Source organism: Martes martes (assembly GCF_963455335.1).
Source record: "Martes martes genome assembly, chromosome: 7".
NCBI lineage: Eukaryota > Metazoa > Chordata > Mammalia > Carnivora > Mustelidae > Martes > Martes martes.
In genome coordinates, this window is record NC_137894.1 from 4,758,771 (window position 1) to 4,780,023 (window position 21,253).

Genomic DNA, 21,253 nt, shown 5'->3' on the forward strand with positions numbered 1-21,253 from the left:
AGATGAAACTTCCACTTCAAACATCACAGCTCACAGTTTATCCGCAGAATGTAACTCTGTCCTGTGAGAATTGCATCTCCTTCCCCTCGGGCCTTCCCAAGCCAGCTGCATTTCTGGCCCTTCTCTGCGCAGGGCTGGCAGCCGTGGCAGCCATCAACGCTGCCATCCAGAAGGGTGTTGCCGAGAAGACCGTCCTGGAGCTCACGAATCCCGAGGCCCAGCTGCCCCAGGTGTACCCCTTTGCTGCTGATCTTTATCAGAAGGAGCTGGCTACCCTGCAGCAGCAGAGTCCCGAAGTAAGTCAGCCCGCCTGTCTGTCGGAGAGCCGAGTGGAGTGGATGTGAACTTAATCCCCACTTCTCAGTGTGCTTGGCAGAGCTTTTTTTTTTTTTTTCTAAACCAGAAACTTAGACTTCTTACGGCTTAACTGAACCTCTGACCTCCCTCTGTATCCAAGACTGTCCGTCCTCACCCTTTCCCTTTCTTCCTCCCCTTCTCTGTACAGCATAGCCTCACCCACCCTGAGCTCTCTGTCGCCGTGGAGATGCTGTCCTCGGTGGCCCTAATCAACAGGGCGCTGGAGTCGGGGGACATGAACACAGTGTGGAAACAGCTGAGCAGTTCTGTGACAGGCCTTACCAATATCGAAGAAGAAAACTGTCAGAGGTGGGTGCCCAGGGCGGTAGATGGGATCCGTGGGACACCGTTACTCTGTCTGTACTCTGTCTGTTGGGGGTCAGCTCTCTCTCTCTCACAACTTTGGAGTTGTGAGTTTGAGTCCCACATTGTGTGTAGAGGTTACTAAAAAAACAAACAAAAAAGCACAACCTTAAAAGAAAAAGTGCTATCTTTGCATTTTCTCATTTTGCTGGTAACTCCCCAGTCTCAAAGCTGCCCCCCAGGATATGTGAGGCTGTTGGAGCGCCTTAGCTGTCCTTGGTCCTTGGATGCTGTGTCTCCAGTCTTCTCATTCCTGTCACCCCTGACAATCCTGAAGGTCCCTTTTCTTACACTGTGCTTAATTGCTTTTTTTGTTGGGGGGGCGGGACAGGTATCTGGATGAGCTGATGAAACTGAAAGCGCAGGCACATGCAGAAAACACTGCATTTATTACGTGGAATGACATCCAGGCTTGCGTGGACCATGTGAATCTGGTGGTGCAGGAGGAGCACGAGCGTGAGTAACGGGCCCACCCATCCCCTCAGAGAATGAACCTATGCCAGGTGGTGGGGTTCTGTGAGCTGCTTCTAAACGCCACTCCAGCTAAGGTTGGATATTGTTTCCAAAACGTCAGGCAACTGCTCCAGTCAGGTGTGTGTGTAACCAGAACTAAAACTCTCAGGAGTGACTTGAGCATGATCTGTTATTTTTAAATGTTTCATAACAGGTAGTTCTGACACTCACCACCCTGCCTTAGGTCATCCCGCGTGGGTGTAGGGCTCGGTCTTCCCTAAGACTCCTCTCGTTTCAGTCACCAGCCCAAGCTCTGAGGCTTCCCAGGTCACCACACTTCTGAGCCGCTGGCTGTAAACTCAGAGCCGCTAGCTGTAAACTCAGAGCTTCCCTCAGCAACCCCGCCTCAGATCCAGTCATGTGCTGGAATGACTTAGAGAACTCAAGGAAGTGCTGTATTTATGATTACAGTTTTTAAAGTAAGGATACAAATCAGGACTGGCCAAAAGAGGAGACCAATAGTGATCCCAAATATAGTGGGGACCCAAATGCCGAGCTTCTGTGTCTCAGGCAGCGTCCTCGGGATGTGAATCACAGGGAAGCTCTCCTGAACTTTGGCCAGGCAGAGGTTTTCAAGGATGATTGTGCAGGATTGATCAGTGGCCACGTAACTAAATTCCATTTCCAGTCCACCCCACCCCCTCTCTCGAGATAGGAAGGCTGGGCTGATACCACAATATCAAGGGGCTCAAAGCCCCCATATTCTGATCACATGCTTGGTCTTTCCAGCATGACCAGCCCCCATCCTGAGACTATGAGTGGGAGGAGGGGAGGCCACCTCGTTAGCCTAAACTCTGGGGTGGTCCTAGAAGCTGGGGTGGGAATAACATAGATAGTAATAGATAATCCAATCATTTAGGAATTTCTTTTTTTTCTTTTAAAGATTTTATTTATTTGAGAGAGAGAGAACGAGAGTACGAGATGGGGGAGAGACAGGCAGAGGGAGAAGCAGACTCCCCACTGAGCAGGGAGTCCAGTGCTGACTCAATCCCAGAACCACAGGAGCATGACCTGAGCCGAAGGCAGTCGCGTACCCAACACAGCCACCCAGGCGCCCTCATTTAGGAAATTCTAATGGGGTTAGTGCTGCCTTCCCAGGAACTGAGGGCAAAGGTCAACCGAGTTTTTATTATACCACAGAATCTTTACAGAAGTAGCACAGTGGCCCGAGATACCTGAGGAGTGAACATTTCTAGTTTTAATTTGTTTTCCTGTGAAAAACAGTCCATTGATTTGGTGAGAAGAGCCTTGCCTTAGGGTTGGGGAGCCCTGGGGTGGGATCCACTGTCCACTTACTCATAATGGGATTTCGAGGAAGAAATCTCTGAGCATGGTCTTTTCTTAAAGATGTTGAATCAGGGGACTTTTTACGAGCCCTTGAACGCTAACATTTTGTGAATCAGAAATGATTTCAATCACACATTGGAATGTACTTGAAAGCTATACTATTAAAGCCAGTTTTGTCAAAATTCTCTTTCACCTTAGAGCAATTAAAAATAAAACAGAGACTTGAGGTTTCAGTGGGACTATGGATACCAGGGAGTTTATTTTAAGTGAAACAAAGCAAAAATTTTTAAAAATTTTAAATGCTGCTTAATATTACAGGTGGCAGATTGTAATTTGAGTCGTGATAGCGCTTGGGTAGATTTCTGATTACTTAGCGTGTTTAAAAATTGATGTGTTTGTATCATTTCTTAATTAAAAAGATAACCTTTGTCCCTTCATATTTAGGGATTTTAGCCATTGGTTTAATTAATGAAGCCCTGGATGAAGGTGACGCCCAGAAGACTCTGCAGGCCCTGCAGATTCCTGCGGCCAAACTCGAGGGCGTCCTAGCAGAGGTGGCCCAGCATTACCAAGACACACTGATCAGAGCCAAGAGAGAGAAAGCCCAGGTGAGTGGAGTGAAGTTGTTCCTTTGTGTTCAGAGAACTTCCTCCCTCCGGGAACCAAGATAAAGGTAGGGCTGTTTCCTGGACACCTTTAGATTCAGGGCACTGGAGGAACATGAGATGTGACAGTACATGTTTCGACTTTGTATGTGTGTGTGTGGTTCTCTGTTGTTTTTGTTGTAAACACATCCCTATCTCTATCTCTTTCTCTTTTTTTAAGAGAGGGACGGGGTGGGAGGGACAGAAGAGGGAGAAAGAGAATCTTTTTTTTTTTTTTTTTTTTTTAATTTATTTGTCAGAGAGAGTGAGCACAGGCAGAGAGGCAGGCAGAGTCAGAGGGAGAAGCAGGCTCCCCGCCGAGCAAGGAGCCCGATGTGGGACTCGATCCCAGGACCCTGGAATCACGACCCGAGCCGAAGGCAGCTGCTTAACCAACTGAGCCACCCAGGTGTCCCGAGAAAGAGAATCTTAAACAGACTTCGTGCCCAGTGTGGATCTTGACTTGGGGCTTGACCTCACGACCCTGAGATCATGACCTGAGCTGAAATCAAGAGTCAGACAGATGCTAAACCAGTTGAGACACCCAGGTGCCCCCCTTCTTGTGTCTTGTTAAGTAAATTCTGTGTCAAAGTGTAAGATCCAAAAAATGTGTAAGTTATGTAAGTATGCAGTTGTATAAATTTTCAGAAGTGAGCGTACCTGGGAAAAACTTAACAGAACAGTGTGCTGCATCCCATTTGCCCTCGTCTATCTCCTACTGCCCCACCTGCTGGGAACCACCATCCTGATTTTTAACACCACAGTTGATTTTTGGTCTGTTTTCAAATGGTATTAGAACGGTATATAAGTCCATACATATGTACTCTTTTGCTTCTGGCTTCTTCTGCCCAAAATAGTATTAGTGAAATTCATCTGTGTGGTTGCAAGAAGGAATAGTTTGTTCATTCTTATTGTTGTGTCCCATTCCCCTCTGTGATTATAGATTCTGTTATTGGAAATTTTGAATTGTTTCCCACTTTTTGGCTATTGCAAATGATGCTTCTTTGAATATTTTAATACATGTCTCTTGGTAAATATATGTATCATTTTTATTAGGTATACATTTAGGAGTAGAACTTATGCGCCATAGGGAATGCACATGCGTTAAGCTTTAGCAGATAATGTCATGTTTTTATGATAACTTTATCAAGATATAATTCACATAGCCTAGATCTCACCATTTCAGAGTGTACATTTCCATGGTGTTCAGTCATCACAGAATTGTGCGACCACCGCTGCAATCAACTTTAGAACACTTTTATCACCCCAAAAGGAAACCTGGCTCTCATTAGTCTTAATCTCTCCAGCTCAAGGCAACCAGCAGTCTACTTCTGTCTATGGATTTGCGTATTCTGGGCATTTCACGGACATGGAATCATTAACATGTGGCCCTTTGTGACTGGCTTCTTTCACTTAGCGTGGTTTATCCAAGTTGTAGCGTGTACTGGTAGTACATCATTTCTTTTTACGGTCAAATTATATTCCATTGTGTGGCCTTAGCACCTTGTATCCATTTATCAGTTGATGGACATGGGTTGTTTCTGTTTTATAGCTATTAGGAGCAATGCTCCTATGAACATAGAGACTTTTGTAGCTGATTATAACACAAACATATCATTTAAAAAGTTTGTCTTACCTCTCAGCTAGTTTCTTGAGGAAATGGACAAGATTTATACCTCCTCTTATCATGTTGCTGAGTAGGAAGTTGCTTTGTATGTAGTAGACCCTCAGATATTAGCTCCATGGTTCAGGCATAATTCTGTTTTTCTAATTGTGATTGATCTCCTTTTAGGTTCTTCCTAACTAATAACAATTTGTTGTTGGAAGGACGATACCTTTCTTTTCTGACTTAGAGGCTCCCTACAATGAGGTTCTGATAGCAAGCAGAAGAAATAAAAGAAATTCTTTTTTTTTTTTTTTAATTTTTAAAAAAATTTTATGTAACCTCTACACCCAGGGTGGGGCTTAAACTCACAACCCTGAGATCAAGAGTTGCTCTACTGACAGGGCCAGCCAGGTGCCCCTCTAAAAGAAATTCTTAATTTAGGGGGTCAGATTCTTTCTGGGAAGTCAAAGGTAGAAAAACAGACCAGGACTTCTGTGTTATTGGAGCTTTCGTATACTCACACCTATGCAGGCTCTGTAAGTTTGGGTTGGGATAGAAGAGTGTGGGTAATACTATAATGTTGATAGGTCCCCTTTGATTCCATTGTCAGGAGAGTAGTTGGCATTACCATGTCCTAATCATATAAATGTGGCAAGTACTAGGTTTCATTTAAGAGGCACATGATTGTGCTGAATGTTGAAACACAGCTCCTGTTGTGTAGTCAGGAAACTTAGAAAAAGGGATCAACTGATTTCATTTACTTGGGTGAGAAGCAGTTGGCTGTAGGGAAGTTGTAAATGGAGTTCTCTGTCTTGGATATTAATTTGGGATCATTTGGATCAGAGCCTCTCAAACTTGACTGATTGTTAAAACACTTGAAAAGTCATTTTTAAAATACAGATTCCTAAGCTTTAACTCTGTTCCTGCTGATTCAGAATCTCTAACTTGGGGCCTGGCTGCAGTAGTTTTGGGAAGGCCAGTGGTGGTGGCGTTTGTTTTTGTTACCATATAAGTCTGGAAGGAATCTTATGTCTGATGGACAGAGGCGTGGGCTTTGGGCAAATAACCTAGATCTGGCTTGCTAAAAAAAAAGGCAACCTCTGAAAAAGGAGAGAGTCGTTGGAGGGTATAACTTGTACCTGCTCTCACTCAGGCTGTAAGCCTGACTGCTCCTTTTGTTTGGGTCCTGGCAGTTAAAGTTTTAGAGGATGTGACTAGAGTTTGAAGCATTTCCTTTTGCTGGGAAATAACTTTGAGAGTTCATCAAAGGAGGAGAAGGGAGGGGGGCAGGTTAGAGGAAAATTTGCTTCATACTGCCAGGCTTGGCTTTAGTAGACTGCATATTTGGTAGAATTGGCTTTTTTTAAGGCCTTAGCTTAGTAGTTCCTCTAGCCATTTTGGGAGTGGTTTTAAAAATAATCATCTGAGTTCTAAATTTAGCAAGCAAAAGATCTTAATTTAAATTTGGTCTGCAGTTTTCTTTTCTTGTGATATCTTTGTGTCTGGTTTTGGTATCAGGGTAGTGCTGGCCTCATAGACTGAACTGGGAAGCATTACTTCCTCTTGGAGGTTTTAGAAGCGTTTCTAAAGGGTTGGTGTCAACTGTCTTTAAACATTTGGTAGAATTCACCAGTGAAGTCATGTGGTCTTGTGTTTTGGGTTTTGTTTTATTTTGTTTTTGTAGACTGTGTTTTGATTACTAGTTCCGTGTTTGTATTTGTTATAGGTCAGTTCAGATTCTTCAGTTCTTCAAGTTCTTCAGGTGTTCTCTATGCTTCCTACTCTTTCTCATTGCCTTCTGGGAATTCCATTATGCATATGTCGGAATTATAAATGCTGTCCACAGGTTTTTGAGGCTTGGTTCATTTTTCCTCATTCTTTTTTCTTACTGTTCCTCAGACTGGAGATTACTCCTCAGACTGTCTAATTTAAATCGACCTATCTTCAAGTTCGCTGATTATTTCTTTTGCATGCTGAAATCCCTCTAGTGAATCTTTCATTGCAGTTATTGTACTTTTTGACTCCAGGATTTCATTTCGTTCTTTTTAAATAAATTTCTGTCTCTTTATTGTTATTCTTTGGTGAGATATTGTTCTTATCCGTTTAGTTCTTTAGACATGGTTTTCTTTAATTCTTTGAGCATATTTGAAATAGCTGAGTTAAGTCTTTTTTTTCCTGTTTGAACCATGCTTTCCTGTTTCTTTCTTTCTTTTTTTTTTCCCCTACTTTGGTAGTTTCATAGAATTGTCTTTTCTTCTTCCTTTTTTAGATTTTATTTCCAGTATAATTAACATACACTGTTACATTAGTTTCAGGTATACAAGACAGTGATTCAGCAATTCTGCGCATTACTCAGTGCTCATCATGATAAGTGATCTTTAATCCGCATCACCTGTTTCGCCCATTCTCCCACTTACCTCCATTCTGGTAACCAACAGCTCGTTCTCTGTGATTGAGAGTCCAGTTTTTTTTTGGTTTGTCTCTCTTTTTCCCTTTGCTCATTTGCTTTGTTTCTTAAATTCCACATATGAGGGAAATCGTATGATATATGTCTCTGACTGGCTTATTTTACTTAGCATCATACTCTCTAGTCCCATCTATGTTATTGCAAATGCAAGAGTCCATTTTTTTTTTTATAGCTTCATAGTATTCCATTTACCTTATCTCCTTTACCCATTCATCTGTTGATGGGCACTTGGGCTGCTTCTGTAGTATGGCTATTGTAAATAATGCTGCAGAAAATATAGGGCTGCATATATCTTTTCACTTAGTGTTTTTGTATTCTTTGGGTAAATACCCAACCGTGGGATTACTGGGTCATGTGGCAGTTCTGGGTTTTTTTGTTTGTTTGTTTTTGTTTCTTAATTTTTTTTTTAAGATTTTATTTATTTATTTGACAGAGAGAGAGAGATCGCAAGTAGTCAGGGAAGCAGGTTCCCTGCCGAGCAGAGAGCCTGATGCAGGGCTCGATCCCAGGACCCTGAGACCATGACCTGAGCCGAAGGCAGAGGCTTAACCCACTGAGCCACCCAGGCGCCCCTTTGTTTCTTAATTTTATTAATTTATTTGAGAGAGAGAGAGAGAGAGTGCACACGCGCGCTCTCGCGCAAGCACACAAGCCGGGGGAGGGGAAGAGGGAGAAGCAGACTCCTTGCTGAGCAGGGGGGCCCAACGTGGGGCTCTGTCCCAGGACCCTGGGATCATGACCTGAGCCCTAAGGCAGGTGCTCAACGAACTGAGCCACCCAGGCGCCTGTGGTAGTTCTGTTCTTAATTCTTTTTTCTCAAACAAGGGGTCTCACGTGTATATTATTGAACCAACCTACTTTTGCTGAAGCATAGTAGCAGAAGAATCATTTCCCCAATAAAACATGTCTGTCGTTCAGGTAGTAGTGATGCTCACAGAGAGAGAGCGGATACAAGCTTGTGATCTTCATGCGAAATAAATGTGTGTGCCGTCTCATGTGTGATCCCTCATGAGCCCAGTCTCATTCTTCAGTTCCTTCCTGGAGTTGTACCTGATTTTATTACCAGTTTTCATCGTTATCCACTGGGGAATGGAGTGATTCCACCTTTGTTTCTTGGCTGGAAGTTGCTTGATCCTGAAAGTCTTATGAGAAGAGGTGGTGAGGAACAGTCAGCTGCACATACCATGATGGTGGAGAAAAGGAGAGAGCTAGGTTTAGCTTTTTGAGGAATCTCCATACTGTTCTCCATAGTGGCTGTACCGGTTTGCATTCCCAACAGTGCAGGAGGGTTCCTTTTTCTCCACATCCTTGCCAGCACTTGTTGTTTCTTGTATTTTTGGTCTTAGCGATTCTGACAGGTGTGGGTTGATATCTCATGGTTTTGATTTGCATTTCCCTGGTGATTAGTGACACTGACATTCCTGTGTCTGTTACCCGTCTGTGTATCTTTGAAGAAATGTCTCTTCATGTCTTATGCCCATTTTTAATCAGATTATTTGTTTTTTTGGGTGTTGAATTGTATAAGTTCTTTACATATTTTGGATACTGACCCCTCATTGGAAATGTCCTATGTAGATATTTTCTCCCATTCGGTAAGATGTCTTTAAGTGTTGTTATTTCCTTGCTGTGCGGAAGCTTTTTATTTTAATGTGGCCCCAATAGTTTATTTTTACATTTGTTTCCCTTGCCTCAGGAAACATATCTAGAAAAATGTTGCAATGGCCAGTATCAGAAATTACTGCCTGGGTTCCCTTCCAGGATTTTTATGGTTTCAGGCCTCACATTTAAGTCCTTAATCCATTTTGAGTTTATTTTTGTGTATGGTATAAGAAAGTGGTCCAGTTTCATTCTTTGGCATGTAGCTGTCCAGTTTTCCCAACATCATTTGTTGAAGAGATTTTTTTTCCCATTGCATATTCTTGCCTTCTTTGTTGAAGATTAATTGACCATGTAATTGTGGGCTTATTTCTGAGCTGTATATTCTGTTCCGTTGATCTATGTGTCTGTTTTTGTGCCAGTACCATGCTATTTTGATTACAGCAGCTTTGTAGTATAACTTGAAATCTGGGATTGTGATACTTATAGTTTTGTTTTTCTTTTTCAAGATTGCTTTGGCCACTCGGAGTCTTTTGTGGTTTCATACAGATTGTATTAGTTCTGTGAAAAAATGCTTTCAGTATTTTGTTGGGGATTGCATTAAGTCTGTAGGTTGCTTTGGGTAATACGGATATTTTAACAATATTTCTTTCTCCTAGTCCATGAACATGAACATGGACTGTCTTTCCATTTGCTTGCATCATCTTCAATTTCTTTCATTGCTGTTTTTTAGTTTTCAGAATTCAGGTCTTTCCCCTCCGTTAAGTTTATTTCCAGATATCTGATCATTTTTGGTGCAGTAGTAAATGGGATCATTTTCTTAGTTTCTCTTTCTGCTGCTTCATTATTAACGTAGAGAAATACAACAAACTTCTGTATGTTGATCTTGCATCCTACAGCGTTACTGAATTCATTTATCAATTCTGGTCGTGTTTTGGTGGAGTCTTTAGGGTTTTCTATATCACGTCATCTGCAAATAGTGGAAGTTTTACTTCTTCCTTACCAATTTGGATACTTTTAATTTCTCGTCTGATTGCTATGGCTAGGACTTCCAGTGCTGTATTGAATAACGGTGGTGAGAATGGACATCCCTGTCTTGTTCCTGACCTTAGGGGAAAATTCTCAGTTTTTCACCATTGAGCATGATATTAGCTGTGGGTTCTTTATATATGGCCTTTATTATGCTGAGGGATATTCCCTCTAAACCTACTGTTGTGGGTTTTTTTAATCATAAATGGATGTTGTACTTTGTCAAATCATGCTTTCTTGTTTCTTTGCATGTCTTGTAATTTTATGTTGGAAACTGGACATTTTAATAATTGGGCAACCTGGAAATAAGAGTCTATCCCTTCTTCAGGGTTTATGGTTGTGTTTTTTACTGTTGTTTGGTGACTTTCAGTTCTGTTATGTGTGGCCACTGAAGTCCCTGCTTGATTAGCTACAGGTCAGCTAATGATGATGCAGAATTTTTTTTTTTTAAAGATTTTATTTATTTATTTATTTGTTTATTTGAGAGAGAGTGAGTGAGTGGGGTCGGGGGAAGGGACAGAGGGAGAGGGACAAGTAGACTCTCTGCTGAGTGTGGAGCCCAACACGGGGCTCTGTCCCACGACCCCAAGATCATGACCTGAGCAGAAACCAGGAGTTGGACCTTTAACTGACTGAGCCACCCAGGCACTCCTAGGCAGAGTATTTTTTAAATGCCTAGAATCAGTAAAGCTCCCAGCCTTTGCAGAGGGCCAGCGTGCATGTTGGGGCACACCTTCACTACTCAGCCAGGCAGTTTACGGTTCTGCCTTAGCCCTTGCTTCATGCTTGCACAGAACCTCAAGGTCAGCCAGAGGTGAGCCCTTATAGCCTTACTAGATCTCTTCTGAGCATGCGCACAGCTTGGACGTGCATCTGGCCTTCTGGATTTCCATCTCAGGAGCATGTCAGAGACTTTTCAAAGCTTTCTGCATGTCTCATTTTCAAACTTTTTTAAAAAATCTTTTTGGTTAGCTTATTGTTTGCCTAAATTTTCATCCACTGCTATAGACATCTGTGATATTAAACAAGTGCCTCTTGCTGTTTTTGATAAATGCCCCTGGAGAAAAAGCTGTTTGCCCTGGGCAAGCTCTAAGTTCAAATGAAGATAGCCTTGCTGTGGCTTTGTAGGGATCTGTTGACAGCCTGGTTCATGACAGTTCTCTGGGCATAGATGAGGCTCTGAAGGATGGGTGTGTTTGTGTGTGTGTGTGTGTGTGTGTGTGTGTGTGTGTGTGTGTGTGTTTGGTGGGAGACAGGGAGAAGTGGAGCCATTTGAAGTGCCACAAAGCTCACAGTTTTTGAATTGTCCCAATTCAGTGTTTTTTCTTGAATAAACTCTGTTTGCTGCAAGTCTTGGTCAATTTTTCAAGTTTTGAAAAAGATGATTTTTGCCAGGGTTTTATTTCTTTTATGTAGGAGAGGATTTTCAGATATCCTTACTCTACTATTTTCACTGATGGTCACTTTCCTCTTCATTTAAACTTGGTGTTGTTGGGATACTTGCTACAAGTAAATTACTAGTCATTGGGCAGTAATATCTGAATGCCAAGCCATGGGTATCAGGGATTCTGAAGGAACCCATTTTATAATTACAGATATGAATGACTAGTAAATCTCTGTTCTGTTCCCCCACCCTATAGTATGTGTGTACACAGACAGACATACATGCAAGTAGCTAAAAATTAGCTGGCTTTTTACCTGTGTGACTGTTGCAGTTGTGGGGATATTGAAATACTTTTGTTCGGCGCACCGCTTCTGTGCCATAACTAAAGGATTACTATACCTAATCCAGCAGGCCATACGATTCTGCTGCATTCTGGATGTTCAGTGCTTGTGGTGCGTAGTTGATGCCTATGTTGTAGAGGTTCAGGTTCATGTATGTGTGTGTCTACATGTGTATATGGCATGTGTGGCAGAGTTTATATGTGGCATGGTTTGCATGTGTGAGGATAAATAAAATCCAGGCTGCAATGGATCATATGTACATGCATGTAACATATGTAAGAGTTTATCTGTCATCACACATGCAAACCATGCTGCATATAACAGGAGAGACTTCTAAGGACGTGTTAAGGGTAAGAAGTGCCCTCTCGAGGTGTGTGAGTCTGTGCTTTACACACACACACACACACACACACACACACACGAGTACGTGTATGATAGCTGTTCTTTTGCCCCTTGTCCCTTTCCTTTTCCCGTAATTTGTGGCTTTTCCACCTCTTTTACCTACAGTCATTGCCCACTTTTTTGGCTGTCATTTCTGGTTTCTGTCTCTTCACCTCTCCTGAAATGGAGCCAGTTGGCTCAGTGTTAGCGTTGTTAGGGGCAGTGTTTCAGATATTTTATGTAGCATTTTCACTTTAAATCTTTTTTATCTCCGTAATCTCCATAACAGCTAGCGCAGAGTTTGTAACTCTGCTCAATGATTTATGTTAATCTTGGGTGATCTCTTTAGAGCATGCAGGGGGATCTGGGGCTTTTGTCATCTTACTCGATCTGATCGGAGCTGAGAGAACCTGTTCTTTCCTTGTCCTAGGATGAGGTGATGTATGTCGCCTCTCTTTCCCAGTATTTCTGTATCATTTTTTCCCAGACACACCTGCAACACCCATCTGTTCTCCTTCTCTTGCCTTCCGTACTGTAGCTCTGCCCCCCGTTTCTTAGGGGAGGATGCACGGATATGCATTCATGGTTCTGCTCTAGTCCGCCTGGGGCAGAGAGAAGGCACAACTCTGAATAGTCGGAATTCTTAGTAAGCTGTGCCTTCCTGTGCCAAACCTCCTGGCTCTGCATATAGCAGATTCTGCTCAGAGGTATCTGTCTGATGGGTAATTAACCTAAAAGCGAAGCCCAAAGAGGCTGGTTCTGTGGAAATACTTCTGTTTTTACGTGAGAGGATTTTCAGGCTTCCTCGGTCGGAGCCTGCGCCTCCAGCTCTCTCGCTGAGGATCTCTCCGTTCGCACTGTCCCAGACCTGTGGCTCCCTCATCCTCCTGTGTCACCCTGAAACTCTTGCTTGGCATTTCCGGAATTTGTTCGCGTGATTTTAGGGGGATCGTGTGTGGCCATTTTCTGTTTGCAGTAACAGACAGGGATGGGCGGTAGAAGTACGCAAGCTTCTGCGGCTCTGTGGTGATTTGTTCCCCACCGTCAGTTTCTTAAAATTGGGACAGTGCCCCCTTGGGATTCTAAGCCCAGCACTTACCATAGTTTGCTTAAATGATCTTTCTTTGAAAACTGCATTTCAAAGGAGTAGATCACTGCTTTCAGTGTCAGTGGCCTGCCTTTGGCCTTATCCTGTCACCAGTGTGCTTTATAAATGGCAGGAATTGGGGACGGCTTGGCTCTGCCGAGTGAAACATTGTGTCTCCCTCCACAGTAATGTGGGGGGGAGGTGAGGCCTTCTCTGAGCTTTGGCGACTTCGGCTGGTGGGCCTCCTGCGGGTGGTGAAAAGTTCCACTTGGCCTCGGAGCCCAGACCCTGCTTCATCTGGCACCATCGTTGTGGTTCCTGCCCCACCCCCACCCCGTTGTCCCACTGGCAGATCGTATTTACACCAGACAGTCAGAGTGGGGTTTTGATCTGCCATTTACCCCGATGGCTATTAGCTCGAGCCCGAGAAGCAGTTAAAATTTTGTTGGCTCTGCCAGGATCGTCTCAAACGTGACGCTGTCAGCCTGGCCGTGTGAAAACCTGAGGTTCCTCACCTCTTGTGAAGACTCCCGTCTTCATCTACCAAATTGGAAACATGAGTGAACAGACGACCCTGTTGGAGACAGTTGAAACTTCTATAACCTCAGTACAACCCCTGAAAGCTAAGTCGGTGTCAGAGGTTTCCATCTCTGACTCTCGGGCTGAGACTAGGCAGACGGCAGGGTATGGACCGTGTTGCCCGTGCCCCCAGAGCACGGAGTCCCGGGGCTGCTCCCGAAGCCACTTGCCCAAATCAGAGAGTGGTAGCCAGATTCGTGGACACTGGAAGATACTAGAGAAGGCTATTTCTGGCAGTCCAGTTCTACTTAAAATGCCTTTCAGAGGGTGCCTGGGTGGCTCAGTGGGTTAAGCCTCTGCCTTCAGCTCAGGTAATGATCTCAGGGTCCTGGGATCGAGTCCCACATCAGGCTGTCTGCTCAGCGGGGAGCCTGCTTCCCTCTCTCTCTTTGCCTGCGTCTGCCTACTTGTGATCTCAAAATCTTTTTTTAAAAAATGCCTTTCAGAGCAAATGATTGCCAGTAAGCTACTGGAAAAAAAAAATAATTGGGGGCACTTTGGTGGTTCAGTCAGTTAAGCATTGACTCTTGATTTTGCCTCAGGTCATGATTTCAGGGTGGTGAGATCGAGCCCCGTGTCAGGCTCTGTGCTAAGTGAGGAGCCTGCTATAGATTCTCTCTCCACTTCTCCCCTTTGCCCCCACCCCTGCCAGCTCATGTGGTCTCTTTCTTGGAAAAAAAGAAAAAAAGCCCAAGACATATTTAGAAAGAGGGAAGTAAGCCAACACTGCTGTTTCATTTGTGTCCCCAGTATTCAACTCAGACCACGCTATGGACCTGTGAGGCTTTTGCTGGCCATGCCGAGGAAACTAATCACCATTTATTATGTGTCTGTGTGAAAATGTGTTTTTAAGTTTCCCACAACTGATTTAACATTCAAGTTTTAGAATCTAAAGGGGAGGTGCGTTCGATTGCCTGTAATGGCTCCTGGCTTTACCTGTGATAAAGTCTGAGGCTCTTAAAAACAGTCGTCCTAGAGGATGTCAGTGTTGTCGCCCAAGGGGGCTTTTTAAAAAGTACCACATGCTCATATTCATAGGGTGGCCCCTGTCACACTAATGAAGTCCCTGGGCCCCTTGCCAGTTGGTCCTTCTGCCACTTGTAGCTCCTCTTGACCTCCCGAACCACTTGCCTTCATCTTCCCGCGCGCGTCAGCTGCCTCTGAGGCGTGTCTCTGGTACTCGTCTACCAGGTTGTTGATGCCCGGCCTCTTCCACTTGACTATTTGGTGTGTCTGGTGTGTTTGAAACTCCTTCTTCCTCTGATCGAGTCCCCCAAACCCCCTTGATCTCTTGTACCCTAATTCCTTACCTCTGATGTTGTTTTGCTTTCTCGTGGTGTGTAGGAAACCCAGGACGAGTCAGCTGTGTTGTGGTTGGATGAAATTCAAGGTGGGATCTGGCAGTCCAACAAAGACACCCAGGAAGCACAGAGGTGTACGTATCCATGGTTTACTGCTGTTTCCGTGGCAAGTGGGGGAGACGCCGTGCTCCTGCTTCAGCGTTCAGCGTGGTGGAGAGATGGGGTGTGGGCAGGGGCAGTTTGCCAGGAGGTGGACAGTGGGTGAAGTAGTGCGTGGCTTTAGACACTTCCTAAACAATTCTCTTCCGGGATAGTTGCCCTAGGAGTCTATGCCATTAATGAGGCAGTGGACGGTGGTGATGTTGGCAAGACACTGAGTGCCCTTCGTTCCCCTGATGTCGGCTTGTATGGAGTCATCCCCGAGTGTGGTGAAACTTACCAGAGTGACCTTGCTGAGGCCAAGAAGAAGAAACTGGCAGCGGGTGAGTTTTGGGGACATAAATATGTGCCCTGAAAGGAAAAGCTTGACTCTGGGGGGATAGAGGGGTGGAGGCAGCTGTAGGGAAATATACTTTAGTATAGAGGCACAGTGTTTAGGCTTATTTTAGAGCTCCTAAAGAGATAATATCCCTATTTAAAAAAAAAAAAAATTCTCACCTCCCCACCCCCCTTGAGAGCAGCTGTGTTAAAAAGGTCAATTTTCTGAAAAAGCAAGAAGGATCCAAGTATTTGAGAATTTATCTTTAATAGGGCAACATTTCATAGGGCAATCAGAGTTCTGATCGCCAAAGTCTATGAAGAGTTAAAAGTCATTTATCTGCAGAAAGAGGGGAATAAAGATAAGATTTTTCATCCTGTTGCATGGCCTTTTTGTTTATTAACTGGAGAGGCTGAATGGTTGCAGATCTTTTTATCGGAATGTTTTTCTGACATGGAAGGTTTTAGATGCTGATTTGGAAAGAATAAAGTTAGTCAAGGTCAGGTCCACAATTGGACTTCATATTCTCTTTTTATAACATAAAAATAACTGAGCTAAATGAGACATGACAAAACCGTGATTTTAGAGGGACTTAGGATGCCCCTTACTCTTACGGATGCGAGGTACAGGGTTTGGAATGGTTCTGTTTAGACTGTTCCGCGGGCCAGAATAATCCTTCGGTGTTGGATGCATGAGTGTGGGATGTGGCTCCGGGTCTCTTTTATCCATCCTTTATTTTCTGTCAGGAGATAATAACAGCAAGTGGGTGAAGCACTGGGTGAAAGGTGGATACTATTACTACCACAACCTGGAAACCCAGGAAGGAGGATGGGAGGAACCCCCAGACTTCGTGCAGAATTCAATGCAGCTTTCTCGGGAGGAGATCCAGGTAGGTCACATTTCCTCACAAAGAGAAAAAGCTGAGAGAACGTGTTCTAGAGCCAATACTAGTGAGGAGGACAAGGCCTGTGCTTAGAAGCCCTGGACTAAAATTAAGGCTATATAATGAACTGTGTGGGCTAGTTTTTTCCCTAGCAGTTGAGGAGATGACTAAGTACGTAAATTAGTAAATCGTCTGAGCTATAGAATGAAGTCCGGTAAATTGTGTGCTCACTCAAGAAAACTTGGATGATCAGGAAAAAAGAAAAATGAAAAGTTGCTTGAACTGCTTGTTAAATGCAGTGACTATTAATCTCTGATTTACCTTTCCAGTCTTTTCTGACTGTCCCACAAACTCCAGACTGTGCTGTTTTATTTTTTTTTATTTATTTATTTTTAAGATTTTATTTATTTATTTGACAGACAGAGATCACAAGTAGGCAGAGAAAAAGGAGGAAGGAGGCTCCCTGCTCAGCAGAGAGAGCCCGATGCAGGGCTCGATCCCAGGACCCTGGGATCATGACCTAAGCCGAAGGCAGAGGCTTTAACCCACTGAGCCACCCAGGTGCCCCCAGACTGTGCTGTTTTAGAATATAATCTGCACTTTCAGATAAGCTCAGTGTTTTTTATAGCCGCTTTTAAAGTGCTTTCCCCCCATCCTCTGTGTGTTTGCTTATGCTGGTCATTCTTACTGGTTGGTCATGGATTCAGTGGTTACTCCCACCTCCATGAGTGTAGCAGGCTCTCGTCTAAGCAGTGGGGGTGCAGTCGTGGACAACACCAGTCCCCACTGTCATGAGGTGTCCCTTCCCTGCCATCTATATCTGTCAAACTTCTACCTATCTCAAGTGTCACCTCCTCAATGATTTTTTTTTTTAAGTTTATTAAGTAATCTCTATACCCCATGTGGGGTTCGAACTCACGACCCCAAGATCAAGAGGTGCACACTCTTCCCACTGAGCCAGATAGGCTTCCCTCCTCGGGAATTTTTAAAATTCCCTTCCTTTCCCCCTCCAACTTCATTTGAAGCCCCCCGCCCAAGAACTTAATAGTAATTCAGAATTGAACCAACTTGGATTTGAATTTTAGTCATGTCTCTACTTGTCTCATGCCCACTTCTGGTTTTCAAAGTGAGCCTCCTAAGTTCGCAGGGTTTGTGTCCTTGATGGGCTGTTGTGCACTTTTAACATTACTCGGTGCTGGGCTCATGTGCGTTAAACCAGAGTTGTCTAATAACATTAAAAGAGAGGAAAAGGTATGGAGGGGAGATGTTCAGGGAGCTCCCCTAGGTCATAGTTAGAAATGTTAATTTTATTTTAGTTCATTTATTTTTTTTAAGTAATCTCTACCCATGTGGTGGGGGGCTCAAATTCATGACCTTGAGGTCAAGAGTCAGGTGCTCTGCGGACTGAGATTCCTAGAGAGAGAGGACAGTACAGGCTGTCTGCTTCGTGGACAGCATTTCCCAAATCCTGGGAAGAAAAACTGCGGTGCCCACGTGAAGTGAGATAGTCCCCTTATTCAGAGCACCTAGCAGAGGAATGTGTTTCTGTCTCGGGCTCGAAGTTCTTTTCTTACCTTCTTGGTCAGTGTTGCATTTTCTTTGCTGATGCTTTCACCGTGAGGAAATTTAAGGAAAGCGCTCAAACTCTGTGATGGGATGTAAAGATGTTTCAGTCTCTGGGTTCCTGTTCTTCCCAGAGTGATGGTGAAGACAGCACGGGACTGAGGTCCTGCAGCGTGAGGCAGACAAAAACTGATGCTCGAAAACAGTGATGTAGAGGGAATGTTAAGGAAGCAGTTGATTTTGTTCTGGAGAAAGATGGCACAGATAATATTTCAGCAGGCATGGAGAAGGGGAAGGGACTGTGTGGGGAAAGGCCCCGGAGACTAGGGGAGCATGGCCATTTACGGGGAAAAGGAGCAGTCCTGGCCCTGTTAACTGGCATGTGAGGAAAGGCCTCAGTGAGTTTCCAGGGCCTGACATATCCCAGTAAGGAACCAGGCCACCTCTTCTAACACGCAACAGTGATTTTTAACTTTGAGTCGCACACCCCTTCGATTAGCTCATTAACTTCCACAGAGATGCTCCTACTTAATGTTTTGCATATGGACCTAATAGAATTTTAACCAGGGGAGGGATGTTCCTTCACTTTGGTGCAGGCACTAACCTCCTTAAAAAAAATAGTGGCCCTCAAAGTGGATTCTCCCACTTTCCACTTCTGTGCTTTCAGTCGGTCTGGATCTTCACGGGATCCTTAGTCATTTTCTCCTCCAAACCTTATCGTTCATCTTGTCTCTGATTTTATTCTCCCGGTTCCTCACCCACCTTGTGCTCCTTCTCTTCTCATAGTTCCAGTTATTCTCATATGTAACCCGGATCTGTGCTTTTCTGAATTTTGTGTGTGTGTGTGTGTGTGTGTGTGTGTGTGCGCGCGCGCGTGTGCGCGCGCCTGTGTGTGTGAGAGTCCACGTCGGGGATCTTGCTAAAGTGGAGACAGATTCTGTGGGTGTGAGATGAGGCCCGAGAATCTGCATTTCTGACCGGCTCCCCCTTCCCGATTCTGAAGCCGTTGGCTCCAGGGTACATTTCTTTTTTTTTTTTTTTTTTTTTTTTTTTTTTTTTTTTAATTTTATTTATTTGACAGAGAGAAATCAGAGCTAGGCAGAGAGGCAGACAGAGAGAGGGGGAAGCAGGCTCCTGCTGAGCAGAGAGCCCGACGCGGGGCTCGATCCCAGGACCCTGAGACCATGACCTGAGCCGAAGGCAGAGGCTTAAACCACTGAGCCACCCAGGTGCCCCTCCAGGGTACATTTCTGAGTAGTAGCCTACATATGTAGTCATGTTGCCTTCATTGTAGGAAAAAAAAAAAAAGGACAAATATTTTTAAAGCCTATGGAATTTTCCTGATTTGGCCTTGCCTACAGATTTGTCATCTGTTTCTTCTTGCTGAATGCCTTGAAAGTTAGTCTGGCCCCTCACTAATTCATCCCCCATTACCATTCACTTCTTAGCTCACAGCAGTGTGGTTTCCCGTCCAATTTTTACTTTAGTAAAACTCTTACTTGAGAACTTACTGATAGTCTTTTAATTGCCAGGTTCACTTAGGAGATCTCCTCCTGTTTCACCTCTCACTGTGTTCTCTTCCTTAAACTTGTGGCTCTTTTGGCCTCTTTAGTGCGATTCTCTTCTGGTTTTCCCACTTTCAAGGGCTCCTTCTTAATCTCCCTCGCTGCCCGCCTTCTCTCCCGCCACTGAATCACAACAGGATGCCCCTGGCCTCCTTCCCTTCCGCTTGATCATCTCTGGGGCCTCATTCAGGTCCGTGGCTCTAGCTCTCTCCTTGGCGCTTGTGAACCCCCAAATCTTGTACCTCTGGACGTCAGTTCTCCTAACCGCCAGGTCTGCCTTTCCATTTGCAGCCTAGACGTCCAGCAGACATCTCAAACACAGTCTCAGAAGAACAGGCCACAGTAGCATATAAAGGTGTATTTTTTTCTCCCATTAAATAATTCTGGAGTCTGGCAGTCCAGCGAAGGTGTGGTGGCTCCACAGCCGTCTGTTCCCAGGATCCGTCTGTCTGTCTGCTCTGCCATTCTTAGCACAAGGTTTCTACTCTCAAGGTCACCTTGTCATCCAGAATGACCTCTTGGAGTACCAGCCATTCAGTTACCAGTTCAGGCAGGAAGTCGGAGGAAGGGAAGGAGAGAGGAGAAGGCAGGATGTCCCCTGTCTCTCTTCGGGAGCCTTCCCAGAGGTCCCCCCGGACAACTGCGCACACCGTGTGGGCTGCTTCCCTCCCCAGCTCATGGAGTCTTTTACCTGCACATGTTGGTGGCCAGAAAACGATACCTGGGCTCTGATACCAAGGAAAAGAGGAATGTGGAGATGAGGGGGGTAACCAGATGTTCCCTCGCTGCTGCCGCCCCCGCCCAGCCCCGGGTCACCCCTCACTTGGATTACAGTAACAGCATTCTGATTCACCCACTCAGGCTAACCTGCCAGCTGCTCTGATAACAGTGCTGCTCCTCTAAAAATAAGTCTCCCGGCTCTGTTCCTCTCTTGGAGGGTGTGCTGGTTCTCTGGTGCCTGTGGCCCCAATCCACACACTCTGGGCTACTTTTCAAGGCCATTTGCAATCCTCCCATTCCCCTGTGGTGTCCTTCCTCTACTGTGGCATTCTAGGGGCTCCCGGGGCTCGGTACCCAGCCCTGTGGTGCACCTGCCATTCTGTTCTCTTGTCAGCAAGCACGCTTCTGGCAGGCAGGGTTGGGTCGGTGAGTGTGTAAAGGTCACATGTGTGTTTGTAACTTTTTTTTTTTTTTTTTGGATGTGAGAACAACTTGGCCCCGAGATATAGCCCTGAAGTCTTCATTCCCACTGCTTCGTTAGAGACGTGGGACAGACTTAGGTGTGAGGGTTGGTGTGTGTGCGGTGGAGGACAGTGGTTAAAGTGTCCGTTCCCCCCGTGTGTGTCCTCCAACGTGACTGGGTGCTTTTCCAGAGCTCCATCTCAGGGGTGACAGCTGCGTACAACCGAGAACAGCTCTGGCTGGCCAACGAAGGCTTGATCACCAGGCTGCAGGCTCGCTGCCGCGGATACTTGGTTCGAAAGGAGTTCCGATCCAGGATGAACTTCCTGAAGAAACAAATCCCGGCCATCACCTGCATTCAGGTATCTCAGAGCCCGTTCTGCAGACCGCGTTGGGGGGCTTCAGGAGCAGGGGTAAGAAGCACCAGCTCTTACAATCCAGTGGGAGTGGTTTTTGCCCTCTGACTACTTCTTGGTCTCTCCCTTTTTTGACAAGTACTTCCTCTTTGTTATTGTTGTGATCAGAATGATCGGCGTGGGCTGGATGGTTTTCGGGGTGAGTTGTCTGGCCCAGACGGGGTTCTTCCCAGGTACCTCGTTGTCTTCTAACGCTGCTCCTTTGTGTCAGATCTGAATCTGGTCTGGCAA

The 21,253-nt window shown here is 44.9% G+C and overlaps 1 protein-coding gene across 1 annotated transcript in view; it reads left to right on the top strand.

Moving 5' to 3' along the window:
- The window catches only part of IQGAP1 (IQ motif containing GTPase activating protein 1), a 100,433-nt gene that overhangs the window by 53,854 nt on the left and 25,326 nt on the right, over positions 1-21,253 (top strand). Inside the window, exons 12-19 of the mRNA XM_080808150.1 lie at positions 133-296; positions 506-666; positions 1,052-1,176; positions 2,965-3,128; positions 14,979-15,069; positions 15,250-15,417; positions 16,160-16,302; positions 20,798-20,968. Coding sequence (XP_080664276.1) covers positions 133-296; positions 506-666; positions 1,052-1,176; positions 2,965-3,128; positions 14,979-15,069; positions 15,250-15,417; positions 16,160-16,302; positions 20,798-20,968 — 1,187 coding nt within the window. The remainder of the gene's footprint in view (positions 1-132; positions 297-505; positions 667-1,051; positions 1,177-2,964; positions 3,129-14,978; positions 15,070-15,249; positions 15,418-16,159; positions 16,303-20,797; positions 20,969-21,253) is intronic.